This window comes from Takifugu rubripes, chromosome 18 (assembly GCF_901000725.2).
Source record: "Takifugu rubripes chromosome 18, fTakRub1.2, whole genome shotgun sequence".
Taxonomy (NCBI): domain Eukaryota; kingdom Metazoa; phylum Chordata; class Actinopteri; order Tetraodontiformes; family Tetraodontidae; genus Takifugu; species Takifugu rubripes.
In genome coordinates this window covers 3,278,207-3,293,073 of record NC_042302.1, presented here as the reverse complement: position 1 = coordinate 3,293,073, position 14,867 = coordinate 3,278,207, and the positions used below count along the sequence as shown (strand labels likewise).

The window sequence follows — 14,867 nt, the reverse complement described above, 5'->3', positions numbered from 1 at the left end:
GTCCATTTTATTGATGGAAACATGAGGACTGGGGGTAAACCAGTGAGGGTACCAGCAGCTGATATCTGATCCCAAATGTGACAGAACTGTCATGGGAAGCGACTGGTTCAGCGATACGGAGGATAATGGAGGATATTCAACAGGTTTCCTTCTGATAAAACTGCTTTAATGGTCAGATATCAGAGAAATGAATCATGTTTGAAGGCTTCCAACAGGCGTGCATCTTTAAACTTGCAAGCCTCTCGTGCTCGTTTAAAATTCTCCAAGGCGGAGGCGTGGAAACACGTCAAGTTATGTCCACACGTGCCACGACGAAGTGGAGCTTCCAGCAGAGCATCCTGTTTACGTAGCGTCGCTCAGCAGCTGCGTCTGAAGCCATGTTGTCAGCGAGGACGTGCAGGACCTGCCGGGATATCAATATTTGACAGAAATGACTGGAAATCCACCCCAAAACATGGTCACAGAAGCAGCAGCCAGTTAGCTTAGCTTAAAGACTAGAAATAATTAGCAGTGTAGGGTAGTCTGCTGTCTAGGCTTCCTCCTATTCTGAAGCTAAGCTATGCTAGCAGAATGTCAGAAAATGTCACTCTAGTCTGGAAGCACCTCCAGGCTACCGCTTGTTTACACCCTTGGTTCTAAGATTTCTGGCTCCTGCCTGTAGAACAACCGGTTAGCTCATCTGGGTACTCAGGCTATCCATCTGTCCAGCTGTTATTAGCTAAAAAAAGCCCCTGATACTCATTAGCCTCCTGTAGCTGCCGTATACAGCATCCGTCAGCATCCATCAGTGTGTATTTACAGGTGACCCAGATGGGCAGCACTCCGGGGGGGGGTGACCGCTGAAGTGTGGACAAGTCAGGCCCATCCGAGAGACTCCAGACGGCCCGCTCCCACGCCCCCCTGTCACCCAGTCCCTGTTATTGGCGGCCGTCACGCCGACACACTCATCTCCTCCCTGTTCTGTGGTTCCAGACAGCGCCACTATCGAGCGGATGGAAATAGTCCCGCTTTGATGTTATCAGAGGAAGTTTAAAAAGTGATCTGGTGCAAAGGCGGCGACGGTGCTGGCTCAGCCCTCCAGACCCGTCCAATTAGTCGGTGGAGGACCGGGAGGCTCGGTGGGGCCGCCAGTATCAGGTGAGAGTTAACAGAAATGCACCGGCGAAGCGGTGTCTTTTTTTTTTTTTGGTGAGATTGGCGTTCTGTTGGACGACATGTTAAACAGGGCAGAACGTCACCTACTGTCAAACATCAGAACCCTGACCGGGACGAGGACGTCAACCCTGAGCTAATCTGAGACTATTCCCAGGGAAATGGAAAGAGAAAGGGGAGAAGGACGATTATAGCACTGGGAGGGGGGGGGGCAGGGACATGTGTTCTGTCCCCTTTACATGCTTGGGTCTGTTAATCCCTCCAAGTCCCTTAATTATCAGGAAATAATATGTTTTTATTCCATTTACCACGTGGTTAGCATGTTAGCACCCGGGACTGCTAATCCAGGTGGTACAACTGGCCTGCTGGGAGAGCTAAACTGTGATTATGGTGGGAAAAGAGAACAAACTAACTGGTCTAATGGGGACGTGTATGCACTGATACAATGTGGGCGGAGCCAGAGTCATGTGGTCCCACGATTGACAAGAATTAGCAGATACCTCGCCGCACTAGGTAGCGAGCTGTTTGCGTTAGCGATGGCAGGACAGATGGTGAACGGTTGGGGGACGTTCGGGAGGTGATCTACACCCAGACAACAGCTGAGCCCCCTCCAGACAGAAATAGGGCAGCGGGCCTCACTTGCAGGACCTCTGCAGCTGGAGCATCACTCCGTTCTGCCCCTCTATCCCAGCCCATTACCCCGGTATGACAACAACAGTCGTTCAGCCATCATGTCAGGTATGCGCAAATAAACACGGGAGCGAGCGCAGGACGTGGACACGTTGGAATCTGGGACGTGTTTCTTTAAAGCCAAATGAGCAGCGACAGCCTCATAAGACTGAGTGACCTTGTTTCTGAGAGGAAAACGGGATAATAATAGGCCGAAATCTGGAGCTGCTGCCGTGGGCTGGTGCGAAGAGCCGCGAAGAGATGGTGAATCATCCCAAACCGCGCAAACAAGACCGTCGTCATTATTTGCTGGTAAATTATAAATACTGGCCTCCAGCCAGATGATGACGCTTTGGCCAGATCTAGCAGAAAACAGAGTATTCTGGGGTCGAAAGCCTCTCCGCTAGCAGCATTAGCGTGGGCTGCAGAGATACCTTGTGTTAGCATACAGCTGCTATCAGCATCACCAATTCAACAACATGAAGCGGATTATGTCACAACTTCCCGGTCGTTATTGCACCGCAAATGTCATCATCAAAACAAGATGGCAGCACCCGTGAGGCGTCTGCCTCAGAGCTAATGACACCCACAACTAAGTTTGTTCCTTTTATCTTTTCAAATCTTTGGTCTGTCTGCTTCAGTGTTCCTGATTTAGCGCCCCCTTCCCCTCCTCCACCTCCCTCATTATTTCCATTCGCCTTGATGAAAAGAAGCATAGGCGGAAAAACAGAGCCGCGCTCAGCATTTAAAGCCTCTCGGCCATATCAGGTTTAAATACCACTCGCACACTGTGAACTCAACTCAACCCCACAGTCGGCGATCACGGGGTGCGAGCCCGGTGGCTGCATTCTCTTGGGTCAAAGGTCACGCGGGCCGTCTCATCTAACACGGGCAGCTCGTCGCCTCACGTTTCCGTTAACAGGTGTGATTTATTTTGCTTCCCGGTGCTCGTCTCTCGCGACTTGGCTAATCCTTAAATCTGCCGCTGGTTACAACAGACGCCTTGTTTGCTATTGTTGCTCTAAATTAGCCTGAGAACGTTTACGAAGCGAGTCCGGTAAGGTGGGCGCTGCCATTTTCCCTTGACTAGATTAGCCCTTGATCTCCAGCTGAGGACACGTCCTGAATAGAGAATGAAAAGACAATTTGACAGTGATCACCGTTAGCCATGCTAGTTTAGTCCAACATCAATGGTGCTTGCTAGCATCAGCCCAAGATGTTTGCTCACTGACGGGACGTGCAGAGTTAGTTGCATTGAAATGATGTTGATCCAGCCACACACACTTCACAGAGGAAGCGATGGCTAAAAATAGATACCACAAGTGTCACTTGTGCTGCTGGCCCCCTTCAATCCCGCATACGTTGTTCAGGAACATGTGACGTTGCCGTCATTGCTAACTTCTGCAACATAAAGAAGCAGGAGAAAGTCTTTATCTACCTTTTCCACATGAGAGCAGATATAACACGCCGTTCACCCGTCCAAAACGCTGCCGCATCAAAGCATTTCACAAAGAAGAAGGTCCGTAAACATGTTTCCAGCAGGCTGAAGTGCAGCTGAGCCGAAATGAGCCGCTAAAAGGAATCGGCCCCCCAAAAAACAGCTGGTTCGATACACGAATAAACACAAACAAACACAACATGAATAGAGAGCAGGAATAAACACAGATTTATTTTCAAAGCCCCCCTGACATCATTATTATAACAACCTCCAGCGGCGCTAAAAATAGCAAAGACGTCAACGTCCTGGGACATATATGTCCATGAAGCGCGTGAAGAACGTTCCCCAGATAACGGCAGATGACTCAGAGATCGGGGCGAGGTGGCGTCGCCTTCTGGAGGCTCACCTGGAACACGCCAGCGCCGCCGCGGTCAGGCGGGGCGCGGCGGTCTGCTTTGGACTAAAGTGCATTGTGTACATAAAGTGGTTCTTGACCTTTCGATGGAAAAACACAGTCAGACTTGCTGCAACAGCCAGGAGACGCTCGCTCTCTGACGTGTTTGGGACGCTCCGATTGGTCGGACGGGGCAGCGAAACTTGCAAAACATCACTTCTGCTTCTCTGTCGTGTCACTGGTGTCGCATCTCCTCCTCATTTCTGCTTTTGGTTCATAAATAAAAGGGAACTTGTCTCACAGGATGTAGCATTAGCGTGACAAACTGGCTCGCTAGCTAACCCCTAAACACGTACTTCCTGGCTAACAGCTGCTAATAAGCGGGACAACTGTTCATTATTTACAGGATATGAATAAATATCTTTAAATATATGTTTGAGTGCAGAAACTTTTGCTTATTCCAGGAGCTGACTTTCACTTTACCGACGTAATTCTCAGCGTGACATCTTTACTCTTACTCCACTTTGAGTTGTGGGTGCTTTTACAACACTGTTTATAACGCTGTAAAACCTGACGGACTACTTCAGCTCGGGCGGCCTCGGCCACTGCAGCAAAGCACTCTGGGAAATTCGGTCTTTCGTTACGGGTCTTCCCAGATTCGGATGGATGGAGGCCTTATTTCAGCCGGGTGAAGTCATCACTGTCGCGCGTTTGATGTGCACGATGGCTTCCACCAAAGCTGCTGCCGGGCTTCTGGAAGGAGGGGAAAAACATAACGGCGGTGGAGGGGGGGAGGAAAAGAGCCGACGACATCATCTCTCCAGGCCTTTTAAGGAGCTCTCCAGTGGAGGGCTGAGAGCGCTGGCCCACTTTCCCATCACAGCTCCCATCTTCTCTCACCCCTGAGAGCCTGGAACGCTCGCAGACACCCCGGGAAAGACGTCCGGGACATCATCTGCGTTTAAAACCCCCACCGCGCTCCCAGAGAGTGATGCTAGCGCTAAACGCAAGACAACGAGCCAATCAGCCACGTCGGAAAGGTCACATTTCATCCCGTACTTGACATTTTAGCGTGTGTGCAGGCACAAGCAGAGTGTGTGTGTGCGTGGGTGGGTGTGTGTGTGTGTGTGTAGGGGGGCATTCGTTTCTATGTCACATCTTCCACAGGAGAGATGAATAAAGGAGGCTTTGGTGTGATGGTGACGCTGAGGCGCTATTGGTGCCCCTCCCTCGCCCCACCGCCCCCGTCCAAGACGCCCGTGAACCTTAACCCGCATCGCACGTGCAAGCGGGCCGGCGGGTGAGTGGAGCCGATCCCGTGGGCGGGCCGAGAGAGGTGATTGAGAGGACGTATCGCAGCGTGGGTGATGGCGAGGACGAATGAACCCAACGCGAGGCCGACGTGTTGGCGAGTTCGACGCGGCGCCGCCGCCAGATTAGCTGAGCTAACAAATCGCCGCTCCGAGACCTCAGATTAGAGACGTTTTAAGGGCGGCCAGTTAAAATAACGGCTTCTTCTCCTGCTGAATGTTGTAAATCAAATAAAAAAGTCAAATCAAAGGGCAGCCGGTGCTGTTTGGCGATGATCGACGCGTCCGTTTGAGGAGCTACTCGGCGAAAACGTCAGGAGACGTTGTCCATGTAAGCACGTTGTCAGCGGCAGCGAGGAGTGACGTATCGCCCCGCAGACAGGTGCTGTTGTTTGCGTCCAACCTGACCAGCTGACACTTTCATGTTTGTCAAGGCTAGCTAATTAGCTCTGTGGCTCTCGCTAACACTCTGCCATAACGTCCGCCACAAGCTCCTCACAGCTCGACCGTCCAAGGAGGCGCTGATGGCGGCTAACACACGTTTAATTACTCTCCAGTTTCCACAGAAATAATGAAAGTATCCAAATCAAACCAGTATCAGTACTTTAGCGGCGCTGTGATGTGGCGTTGGAATTAGCCTGTAGCCACATGAGGCTAACAGGTTAAACGTGTGCTGAAATAGGCAAATTAATGGAGGGGGCTCAGGTCCCAACCCGGGTTCGATACCGGGCTACGTTTTAGGGCCGTCACCCACAGAGTCGGACGTCAATATTTACTGCTGCCATGACGCGGCGGCGGGTGGGGTAGCGGCCTTTTGGGTACCTCAGGCTTTGATGTGTGTTTGAAGAGTTTTCTCCCGTTGCCGCGGTGACCCGAGGTTCTGTATCCCTCACAGAACCTCTGCGCCCCTGCCGGCCTCCCCGCCCACCAGGGTTTTAGCGGACCTTCTTCTCGCTCGGGGGGAACTTTCAATTACAAGCGACGCTTTTCCAACCCAGGCAGGGCCTATTATGGTCACGCCAGGCGCCGCGGCCAGCCGGGAGCAGCCGGGAGCAGCCGGGAACGGCGTCTCCTCCCTGTAAATCTGCGAGCGTTGTCTCCTGCTCAGGGTGCTGTGACAGGACAAGGTCGGGGAGGTCGCGCCTCCAGGTGATGTGTTTCCATACGGCCGCGGAGAGGAAATGCCCATATATGGCGTGCTCTTTATTTACTGCCGGGTCTTTTACTGGATGAGTGCAGCCTCCCCTCCTCCCCCTGAAATTTAGGATTTATTTGCCATTTCAGCAGCACAGATAAAGACGGGGGGGGGTTTATAGGGGCCCAGGTTCCCCTGAAAGCGCCGGTGACCACGGTGGTGACCCGAGAGCACGCGGTGGCGGCGCTGTGAGGGGAACCAGCGGTTTCACTGACTGCAGGAAATGGAGGATTCCGCAGCTTTAAGGCGCTTCCTGTGCAGATGGTGATGTAGCACTGCCCCCCCCCCCCCCCCCCCTTAAACCACACACACCTCTGTAGAACCGTAAAGGTGAAAGCAGGTGCCCCAGTCAGTAAGATCCCTGCACTGACTGGATCAGGCTGGAGACGGAACTCGGATTTGGTGGGGGGGGGGGCAGGACCAGCAACACGTCTGCTGATGACGTCCGCCTCCGAAACTGTCCCGTTGCTATTGTTGTCCAACCATCACTCCTCTTCTTCACCTTCTGGCGTTCTCCTGCCTCCCTGAACAACACGCCCACGCGCTGCTGCGGCACGTTGCCGTGGAGATCCTCCTGCCGTACTCGCGCATGAGGATGGAACACACGTCAGAAGGGATGCTGGTCACGCATCACGCTGCTCCTGTGTATCAAATCCTGATAAAATCAGAGTTCGGGTTTACTGAAATAGGTTCTCGGTCCAGTTGACCGCCCCCTGGTGGCCAAGAGTTGAATTAAGAACAGAGGGTGCGAGTATTTCTATAGATCGCTGCACACGGACCACAACCAAGGTAGATCAAATAATCTTCACTTGATTTAGGCTCCAGGGTTGAGTTTGAAGTTCAGGAAATGTGGAAAATTAAGAGAGAAAGAAGAACAAGCCATTCCAAAAGCTGAGGAGGCCTGAGGGGCGCAGACGTTCCCTCTGACAATAAAAGAAGCCAGGTGCCTGGTGGACACTATAAACACCAGTCTGACTGTAGTAAATGTCAAGTATAGGTAGGTACTGCACGCCGCACACATGACTCACACCACTGTATACAGATTCCCAAGATGCTATCTATCTTCAGTCCTTCTCCGACCCTGGAATGGCAGCACTGCATCCCTCCTTTAACGGTATGAGCCTGTGGCTTGAAGCTGCCTCCCGAGTCACACTGCAGAGTGTGTGTGTGTGTGTGTGTGTGTGCGTGCGTGCTCAGGATTCATGACAAGTGTCTCTCTCCCCTTTTCACCCTAAATCACCACAAAGACTCCTTGTTTGCGAAATCTTTAGGAAGAACAAAGGGGACGTTTTTCCTCCCACAAGCTGCAGGGTCCAGTTTGGCAGGGTCCAGTTTGGCCGGGTCAACAATGTCCGCCGCTGTGGTCCAGTCAGACCCGTGTCTCAAGCGTAGGAATACAGTTTAAAATCCCCAAAGCTACCCCAACTTCCTTTTCCCCCCATGTTGCGCCTGGTTCCCATAGTCGGAAAACTATGCGGAACCAAGTAATCTCAGTGGATTTATTTATTTATCTCACCACAAGCTAAAAAATGTTCACTGATGAAAACAAGATGCAGGGAATATGATGAAAAATGCTGCGCACTAATGTCTCCCAGACAACAATCGTGGATAAATATCAATGGCGTTTGTGTAAATGGTGTAATTACAGATAGTAAACACCAGGTGGAGCTGTTGCGTACAGATTTAGACAGTTTCAACATTTTCTGAACTTCCGGAATGTAGAAACGATCGATATTATTGTCTTATTTTTCATACTGTCACGGTGCATCTGCTTTAACTACGATCCAGGTGTTGGGTGCATTTTTCTAGTGTGACTGCTTTTACTTTGGCAGCTGAACGGCGTGGCTTCTGGTTTATGTTGTTTAGACAGACACGTTTCTGTGAACATTCCACTCATCTTTCCAGGTCGTCTGTCGAGGAAATCTGTGTAAAAGCTTCTTATACAGATGTTTTTCATTAGATATCGTTGAATGAGGAGTGTGTGTGTGTGTGTGTGTGGGGGGGTCTATTCGTTTATTAAATAAACGATTTAAAAGACCTCTTCTATTATAAGACTGGAGAGGGGAAGTGATATTAATTATTTTGGTGGTGTTTGGAGCACTATTGCAGCAACAATAGACGCTTTAAACCTGACCTGTATTTTGGAAAATAATGATTTGTTTATATTGTAGTATTTACCGGTAATCTATAAATAAAATATAAACTCACTGTGCGTCGGCTGGCCAGAGAGCAACGAATTAACTTTGGTGATGCTCGTATGCAGCTTGAGTCGAGAAAGCTATGCACACTTTAGTGCATCCTGGTAAAATATTTTAATGTTTTTGACGTTTTAAAAACCCCAATTTGTGTGAAATGGAGGTTGAGCGAAAGTAACTGTCGTAAATTCTACCGCAAAGCAGGTCTGGAATGTCGTGCGACAGACCCTGATGTTCTGCCTGTGAAACCCTGTCGGTCTCTCCGTACGGCACCCTAGCTGAAGACGGTATGTGCTACAAGCTGGTCTTCGTTTAACGATTAAAATGACGCACGTTCGCTGGCTAAATGAGTAAATATCGTTGTTTGTGTGTTTCAGAAACATGCCAGCAAAAGGTCCATTACAATCTGTCCAGGTTTTTGGACGTAAGGTAGGTTGAATGAATAACTTCTTCCACGTGTGGATTTGTGGCTAACATGTCATGCTAGCATACTTTAGCCATCGTAGCTTGCACAGAAAAGTCGTGCATCGCTTGATTCCTAACCGATAAATTGCAGCTGTAGCTCTAAAACTTACTAAGAAAACTTTGAACGTATTACCTGGGAACGGTCTTAAATGTACAGTACTTGTTCGTCCGTTTTATGGGTGTTTCACCGGTTGTCCCCCCCTCGCATTGTGTTGAATCGGGTTAGCGTTCCAGGCTAGCCTGGTTGCTAAAGGGCCGTATTTTTAATGGTTTCTCCTGGACTGACACGAACTACTTGAAGCTGCTCCAATTTGTCCTGCCAGTTACTGACATTAGTCAGATTAATACCACAAAGGGACCTCAGAAAACAGTTAGTCTAAAATATATAGGTTGAAATACGACGAGATGATCTTTTAGTTTGATTGTGATTGGAAACCATGTTATACTTGTCACAGAAAACTGCCACAGCAGTTGCCCACTGCAAGAGGGGGAATGGCCTTCTGAAGGTTAATGGCAAACCTCTGGAGATGTTGGAGCCTGCCACCCTCCAGTACAAGGTGAGTTCCAGACTGGGAAGATGCAGTGGGCCTTTAAATCGGCTTTTATGTGTGATCATGGGCTGAAATCTGTGTGTTCCGGCAGCTCCTGGAGCCCGTGTTGCTGCTGGGGAAGGAGCGCTTTGCTGGAGTTGACATCAGAGTCAGAGTGAAGGGTGGCGGACGTGTCGCACAAGTCTACGGTCAGAAGAAAATTCATGTTTTCCGAAAGATGAAATAAATCCTGGTGTTGTTTTTTAACCCAATGGTTTTGTATTTTACAGCCATCCGCCAGGCCATCTCTAAAGCCCTGGTCGCCTACTACCAGAAGTGTGAGTATATTCATGTGCCACACCCTTGATGATGCCTCATTGTCTGTGCATTAGGTGATGCATTTCAAACAATATTATGTTTACGCTGTTCATATTAGTGACGTATACTTGGGAGTGCTGTAAAAAGTGTTCAGAGACGTGACCTTGGCTCTGGTGTATGACGGTTCAAGGCTGTCGGGGCATTCACGGGACCAAACCTGAATGTTGGATGAAGCACATGATTGGTGCTTGAGAGAAGTCGGAAGTGTTCCCACAAGTCCAAAAAATGCATGTTGACAGTGGCACCTCCAGTTAAAACTGGATCAGCATCACTGTACAGAATATTCAGATATAAAAGCTTTTTTTAAAGGCTGCTTGGGCTTATTACAACAGTAACTTTGCAGAGTGTGATTGTGTTAGTCGTAACAAGTCTCACACCAGCTTCAAAACAACTTTAATCAAGTTTTCCATCAAATTATAATGAAAGTACTGGAAATTGAACGATCAAGCGATTCACCGGGCTGCTGTTTGTTAGTACAACATGCGTTGATATTCACACACACAACAGTGGTAATTATTACATGACAGCAGCATTAACATGTGTACACCAAAGAATACTGTGCATGATTGGCTGAGCGCAGCAAAACCTCCCTGGCGTAGCCACGGTTTTCAAACCACCTGTGTCGTGCTGAGTCAGAAGTGCACCTGAACATGGAGTTCTGTTTAAGGAGCGCAGCGTGATCTGCCCCTGGTCAGAGCAGCAGAGCGGACAGCGTAATAATGATATGAGTAACACCGGTGTGTTGGAATATACGGGGACGAGCCCGGGACATGGGCCAGCCCTGTGCAGACAGTACCTCTAAATTGATAAACTAGTCTTAAGGGTAGTTCTGGTTCCCTCCTCACTAAACCTGTTGGATTTGTTGTTGTGGCAGATGTCGATGAGGCTTCCAAGAAAGAGATCAAAGACATCCTGATCCAGTACGACAGGACCCTGCTGGTCGCCGATCCACGTCGCTGTGAGTCCAAGAAGTTCGGTGGACCTGGAGCCCGTGCTCGTTACCAGAAGTCCTACCGTTAACCCCCCCGTACCCTTTGATAATAAATGGAGGAACGAAATATTCATCACGTGTCCTTTGTGTGTTTGAAGCTGTAAACCAAATACTTTTGTGGCCATCTCAAATTGTTAAAAACTTGCAAATAGCTAAAATGGTGTGGCTGCAGGAGCGCCACCAACTGCTGGGGGGGGGGGGGGGGGGGGGGGACTGGTGAAATCAGCTTAAACGTCTCGGTAACATGGTTTAAAACGATTGTGACCAGTTTGTGCAGCAGCGTCTTCCCCTAACCGCCAGTCTTGATCCGTCTGAAGCTGAGCAACACTTCCGCTCACTCCTCGCCACAAACACGGGGACACTCGATCTCAACAGGATTATTTTATACCACAAATAACATTCAACTCATTACACCACACTTTCAAGTTTCTTTGATTGCATAACATGTTTAGCTTATTATGTCTGATTGTACAGAAGAGAAACACGATTTTGGTCCCATGTACGTGTAAATGACAAAGGTTCAGAAATCTAGGAATTTTCTTGACATGAGGATTCAGTCCAGGATGCAGAGTTACAGTACCGGTACATTAAAAATCCACTTTAATCACGGCGCCCCCTGCTGGTGGCCGGAAATGGTCGATTGATCCAACGATCACCATCCCAGCTCTAATCTCTGCTCATCGATTTGGAGATTCTGCATATTAAAAGATGTGAAGCCTCCTGGAACAACATCTGTGCCACAATTTGATCTGGAATTGTGAAAAGTTCTCACTCCTACATGATTTATTCTAAAATTAAAAAAAGGAAGGCGTCCGTTCTGATTGACGTGGCAAATTTTGGTTTATTTCTACACCTGCGACTTAAAACGGGCTCCGTCATATTCAGGAGAATTCGCAATAAAACGCGTGTGACAAAAAGTTAGGAAAAGTGGTTTTTGTACGTCAATGTCGCAAGCTTGTGTTATATTTGACGCCTCTTATCTTAAATGGCAATTTCAAGTATTCCCAAGTAAGGACACTTAACTGTTTTGAGTGTCATGACCTGCCTGTGGACCCTGTCGGGATACCTGTAGGCAACACCTGTGATCCAGGAGTGACGTGAAATAAGCTGATGGGGGGCAGATTTCATCATCAGCCTTTCTGTGAGCGCCGGTCACATCCTGGCACGGGGAGTCTGGTTGGAGTACAGGTGCTGCTGTAAAAAGGCCAGGATCTTCCTCCAGGAGTCCTCCTGAGCGTCTGAATGGGGTTTGGTCGCCCCCCCCCACACAACAATCGCTGCAAAGCAAATCAGGGCTCAGAAACGTGTGGAAAGGGAACAAACCCAAAGGCAGCTTCACACTCACCGTTCTTACTGAACCTGGAGAACCTAAAGTGAGGCGTGTACGGCGGCTCGATCAGATGACCAGCCTCTGGATACTGAACCAGCGTCAGCAGGTGCTCATTTCCGGCGTTTTTCATCTGCTGGAGGATCTGGGGGTCAAAGGTCAAGACAAACGGGAAACATTAACATTTGATACACGTGTCCATTGTGCATGCTGTGTGTGTGTGTGTGTCTACTCACGTCTTTGGCGTACTCCTCCACGGCCCAGTTTTGATCATCATACCCGTTGACCAACAACACCGGACACTCTATTTTCCCAACCTTGCAGAAAAAGGCACCTTTGAAAGTCGGTTCCATCTCTAACAACTTTATAGGTGCCGCCACGACGAAGGTCAAACTCACGTCAATGGTATTTGTGGAGTTTCTCAGTATCTCTGAGGACATCTCTCTCCATACTTGATGGTTGTTCTCGTCCAGGCGTATCAGGTCCTTCTGACTGTAATTAAAAAACGTTGCATCAACCTTTGCTGCAAACGTCACACGATGCGTTCATGTGCCAGGCCAGAACACATACGCGGATATTATGTTGCCGAAACCTTTAAGGCTGTTCAAGTGAGTGCTCACGTGGCTGCCGCTGACGCAAACACAGCACGAAGGCTAAAAACACAGACACATAAAACACATTTGTTGGTCCGTTTATATGGTTTACTCATAAAACAAAGAGGTAAAGAAGAACAAATCTTGCCTTGACGACGATGCTCTCAGCTGCCAACAAGAAGGACACAATCGAGCCGAGAGACAGACCGAACAGTCCGACTCGGTCCGATATCACCCGGGGATGTTCTTTAATGATGTTAAATGCAGTCTGTGCAGAAGCAGATAATACAATGGGTTTTTTTAAAGGAATATATTCCAAAAATCGGAACTTGTGGGGACAATTTAAAGGAAAATAACACAAACCTCAAAATAATTGAACGCTAGCTCAGCAGACTGCAGCTCATCAGGTTTGATATACTCCAGCGCCAATGATACGTAGCCTCTGGATGCTAGTAGCGCTGACCGATACTCGATCAGGCCTCCGCCACCGCCCCACATGTCCAGCAGCCCAGGGTATGGTCCTGGACCTGTCATAACAAAGTAGAGCTCAGGACAGATCTGAAACACAGAGGAGTCCAGAAAAGGTCACTCAGGTGCACCTGGAGGCAAGAAGAGGGTCCCGCGCACCCCTCTCTGTTGGACGTTAATCCTCTTGACCCCTGGAGCCATGTACCATCTCTCTATGAGCGTGGCGGCCAGAGGAGTGCGCTCCATGAAGCCTTCAGTCACATGTCCACTGTGGACGGAGATGTTGACCAAGAAAGGGCTGCAGACGTTCATCTTCCTCAACCTGACAGACAATGAAGAGGCTTTAATGTCCACATAGGATGAAGCTTTTATCTGTATTATTCACGCTTAACGTCAGATCACCAAAGACTCAATGTTTTACCTGAGAGCTTCACGGCTGCCTGGCACTGGCCGCATGCTCCACAACAACCCCATCTCCTCCTTTCCCTTGTACGTGCCTCCAAAACTCAGATCATCTGCCACTGCAGAACCAGGGAGATGTCAAAAATGGACGCGGAGCGTGGTTTTCAGGCGTGGACACACTCACCTGAGACCGCTCCTCTGTGATCGCTGATGTAGTGACCGAAAGCCTCCCAGTAGTCTTTGTCCTCCGAGTGGTGGAGGGAGTGAAGTGTCACTGGGAGTCCTGGTGGCAGATTCTCAACGCACACCTTGATCTTCTCATCGACCAGGGCGCGAGACGGGTGAGCGGAGATGATTGGCAGGCAGCTCCGAGACATGGTCGCTAAAGGTCTGCAGAGGAAGAAAACCACAGGGAATCTTTACTGGGAACCACTGCATGGTGGATCCGTGAACTACCAGGCTTTGAATCATGCACTGAACTGTTACTGCCTTAGAAATATAATATATATATAAATATATTTTTTGTTGGCCACGTTATCTATTTCGGGGTGATGGGGAGGGTGCAGGAGCCTCTCCCAGCTAAGGGTGAAGGTGCCTCTGAAGGGGTTTCTTCCCTTGCTGAAGGGCACCTCGGCGGTGCTCTACAGGTGCCTCCCCAAACGACCAGAACACCTCCGAAAAGTTGTCCGCACCCGGACTTGAACCGGCAACCCTCCACTTTAACAACGACACTTGTAAATAGTGATTCACAAAGCCGAAATTGAAGGCAACACGAGTCCTACGTCCACACTCGAACGCTGTTTACTATAGGAATATTTCTTACCTGAAGCTCCGTTCATATAATCCAAAATACAGGAAACACAGCCTTTTGGCACTTAAATACCTCATTGACAGCAACACGGAGGCGTTAACTTAATCTTCACCTGAGCAGTTTAAACTTTGTTTACCTTAGTTGTTTTGGCACCTTTAGCTGTGCTAGCGGCTAAGCTAAAGCTGGCCCGCTGCTCCGGACAGATTTATCATACAGGAGTTCCAGCGGACGTGGTGCGTTCACTGACGTCACATAAAAACAGCAGACGCTTTAAATTTTCACCCCCCCCCCCCCCCCCCCCCCCCCCGTTAAAAAAGGGTATGAAGCACACACAATCAACATGTCCAACAAGATTTGTGAATCTCAAAATCTGAAAATTATATTTTGATTTCTGTCCCCCCCACCAAGTCTTAGATTATTTCCCACCGACCGTGTGAAGAAATAAACCATATCGACGTCTGCTTTTACGACTCTGATTTTACAAACTCCTTCTTTCTCGAACAATATTTTCAACTTGTTGTACGACCTGTTATCAGATAAGTCAACAAA

The 14,867-nt window shown here is 49.0% G+C and overlaps 2 protein-coding genes and 1 long non-coding RNA gene across 4 annotated transcripts; 1 reads left to right on the top strand and 2 right to left on the bottom strand.

The window, feature by feature from the left end:
• Positions 1-151: 151 nt before the first annotated feature.
• LOC115246586 (uncharacterized) lies at positions 152-8,458 on the bottom strand. Its single transcript, XR_003885705.1, has 2 exons — positions 8,367-8,458; positions 152-403 (listed from the first exon to the last, which is right to left on the bottom strand). It is a non-coding gene; the product is annotated as an uncharacterized lncRNA (long non-coding RNA).
• A 96-nt stretch (positions 8,459-8,554) lies between these two features.
• On the top strand, positions 8,555-10,790 carry rps16 (ribosomal protein S16). Its single transcript, XM_003972692.3, has 6 exons — positions 8,555-8,640; positions 8,731-8,782; positions 9,274-9,375; positions 9,461-9,557; positions 9,639-9,686; positions 10,601-10,790. Exons 2-6 carry the CDS (start codon positions 8,735-8,737, stop codon positions 10,744-10,746), a joined length of 441 nt encoding a protein of 146 aa, XP_003972741.1. The 5' UTR covers positions 8,555-8,640; positions 8,731-8,734; the 3' UTR covers positions 10,747-10,790.
• Positions 10,791-11,085: 295 nt separating this feature from the next.
• Positions 11,086-14,580, bottom strand: LOC101071155 (peroxisomal succinyl-coenzyme A thioesterase-like). 2 transcript variants are annotated; one of them, XM_011613234.2, is made up of 11 exons: positions 14,455-14,580; positions 13,692-13,897; positions 13,527-13,626; positions 13,237-13,427; positions 13,001-13,164; positions 12,786-12,905; positions 12,615-12,697; positions 12,443-12,536; positions 12,281-12,361; positions 12,063-12,189; positions 11,086-11,994 (listed from the first exon to the last, which is right to left on the bottom strand). In XM_011613234.2, the coding sequence occupies exons 2-11, from the start codon at positions 13,882-13,884 to the stop codon at positions 11,870-11,872; spliced, it is 1,278 nt and encodes a 425-aa protein (XP_011611536.2). In that variant the 5' UTR covers positions 13,885-13,897; positions 14,455-14,580; the 3' UTR covers positions 11,086-11,869. The 2 variants fall into 2 exon arrangements, with proteins under 2 accessions (XP_011611536.2, XP_011611535.2); XM_011613233.2 differs by having other exon boundaries at positions 14,331-14,544.
• Positions 14,581-14,867: the final 287 nt, after the last annotated feature.

Bases quoted from the DNA above. Each gene is read 5' to 3' on its own strand.
- LOC101071155 (XM_011613233.2), bottom strand. From the start codon at position 14,395: ATGAGGTATTTAAGTGCCAAAAGGCTGTGTTTCCTGTATTTTGGATTA. The intron at 12,906-13,000 runs GTTTGTGTTATT...GCTTCTGCACAG, and splicing joins TAGCGTTCAATTATTTTGAG to ACTGCATTTAACATCATTAA. The intron at 12,698-12,785 runs GCAAGATTTGTT...CTGTGTTTTTAG, and splicing joins CTGAGAGCATCGTCGTCAAG to CCTTCGTGCTGTGTTTGCGT.
- rps16 (XM_003972692.3), top strand. From the start codon at position 8,735: ATGCCAGCAAAAGGTCCATTACAATCTGTCCAGGTTTTTGGACGTAAG. The intron at 8,783-9,273 runs GTAGGTTGAATG...TACTTGTCACAG, and splicing joins TCCAGGTTTTTGGACGTAAG to AAAACTGCCACAGCAGTTGC. The intron at 9,687-10,600 runs GTGAGTATATTC...TTGTTGTGGCAG, and splicing joins GGTCGCCTACTACCAGAAGT to ATGTCGATGAGGCTTCCAAG.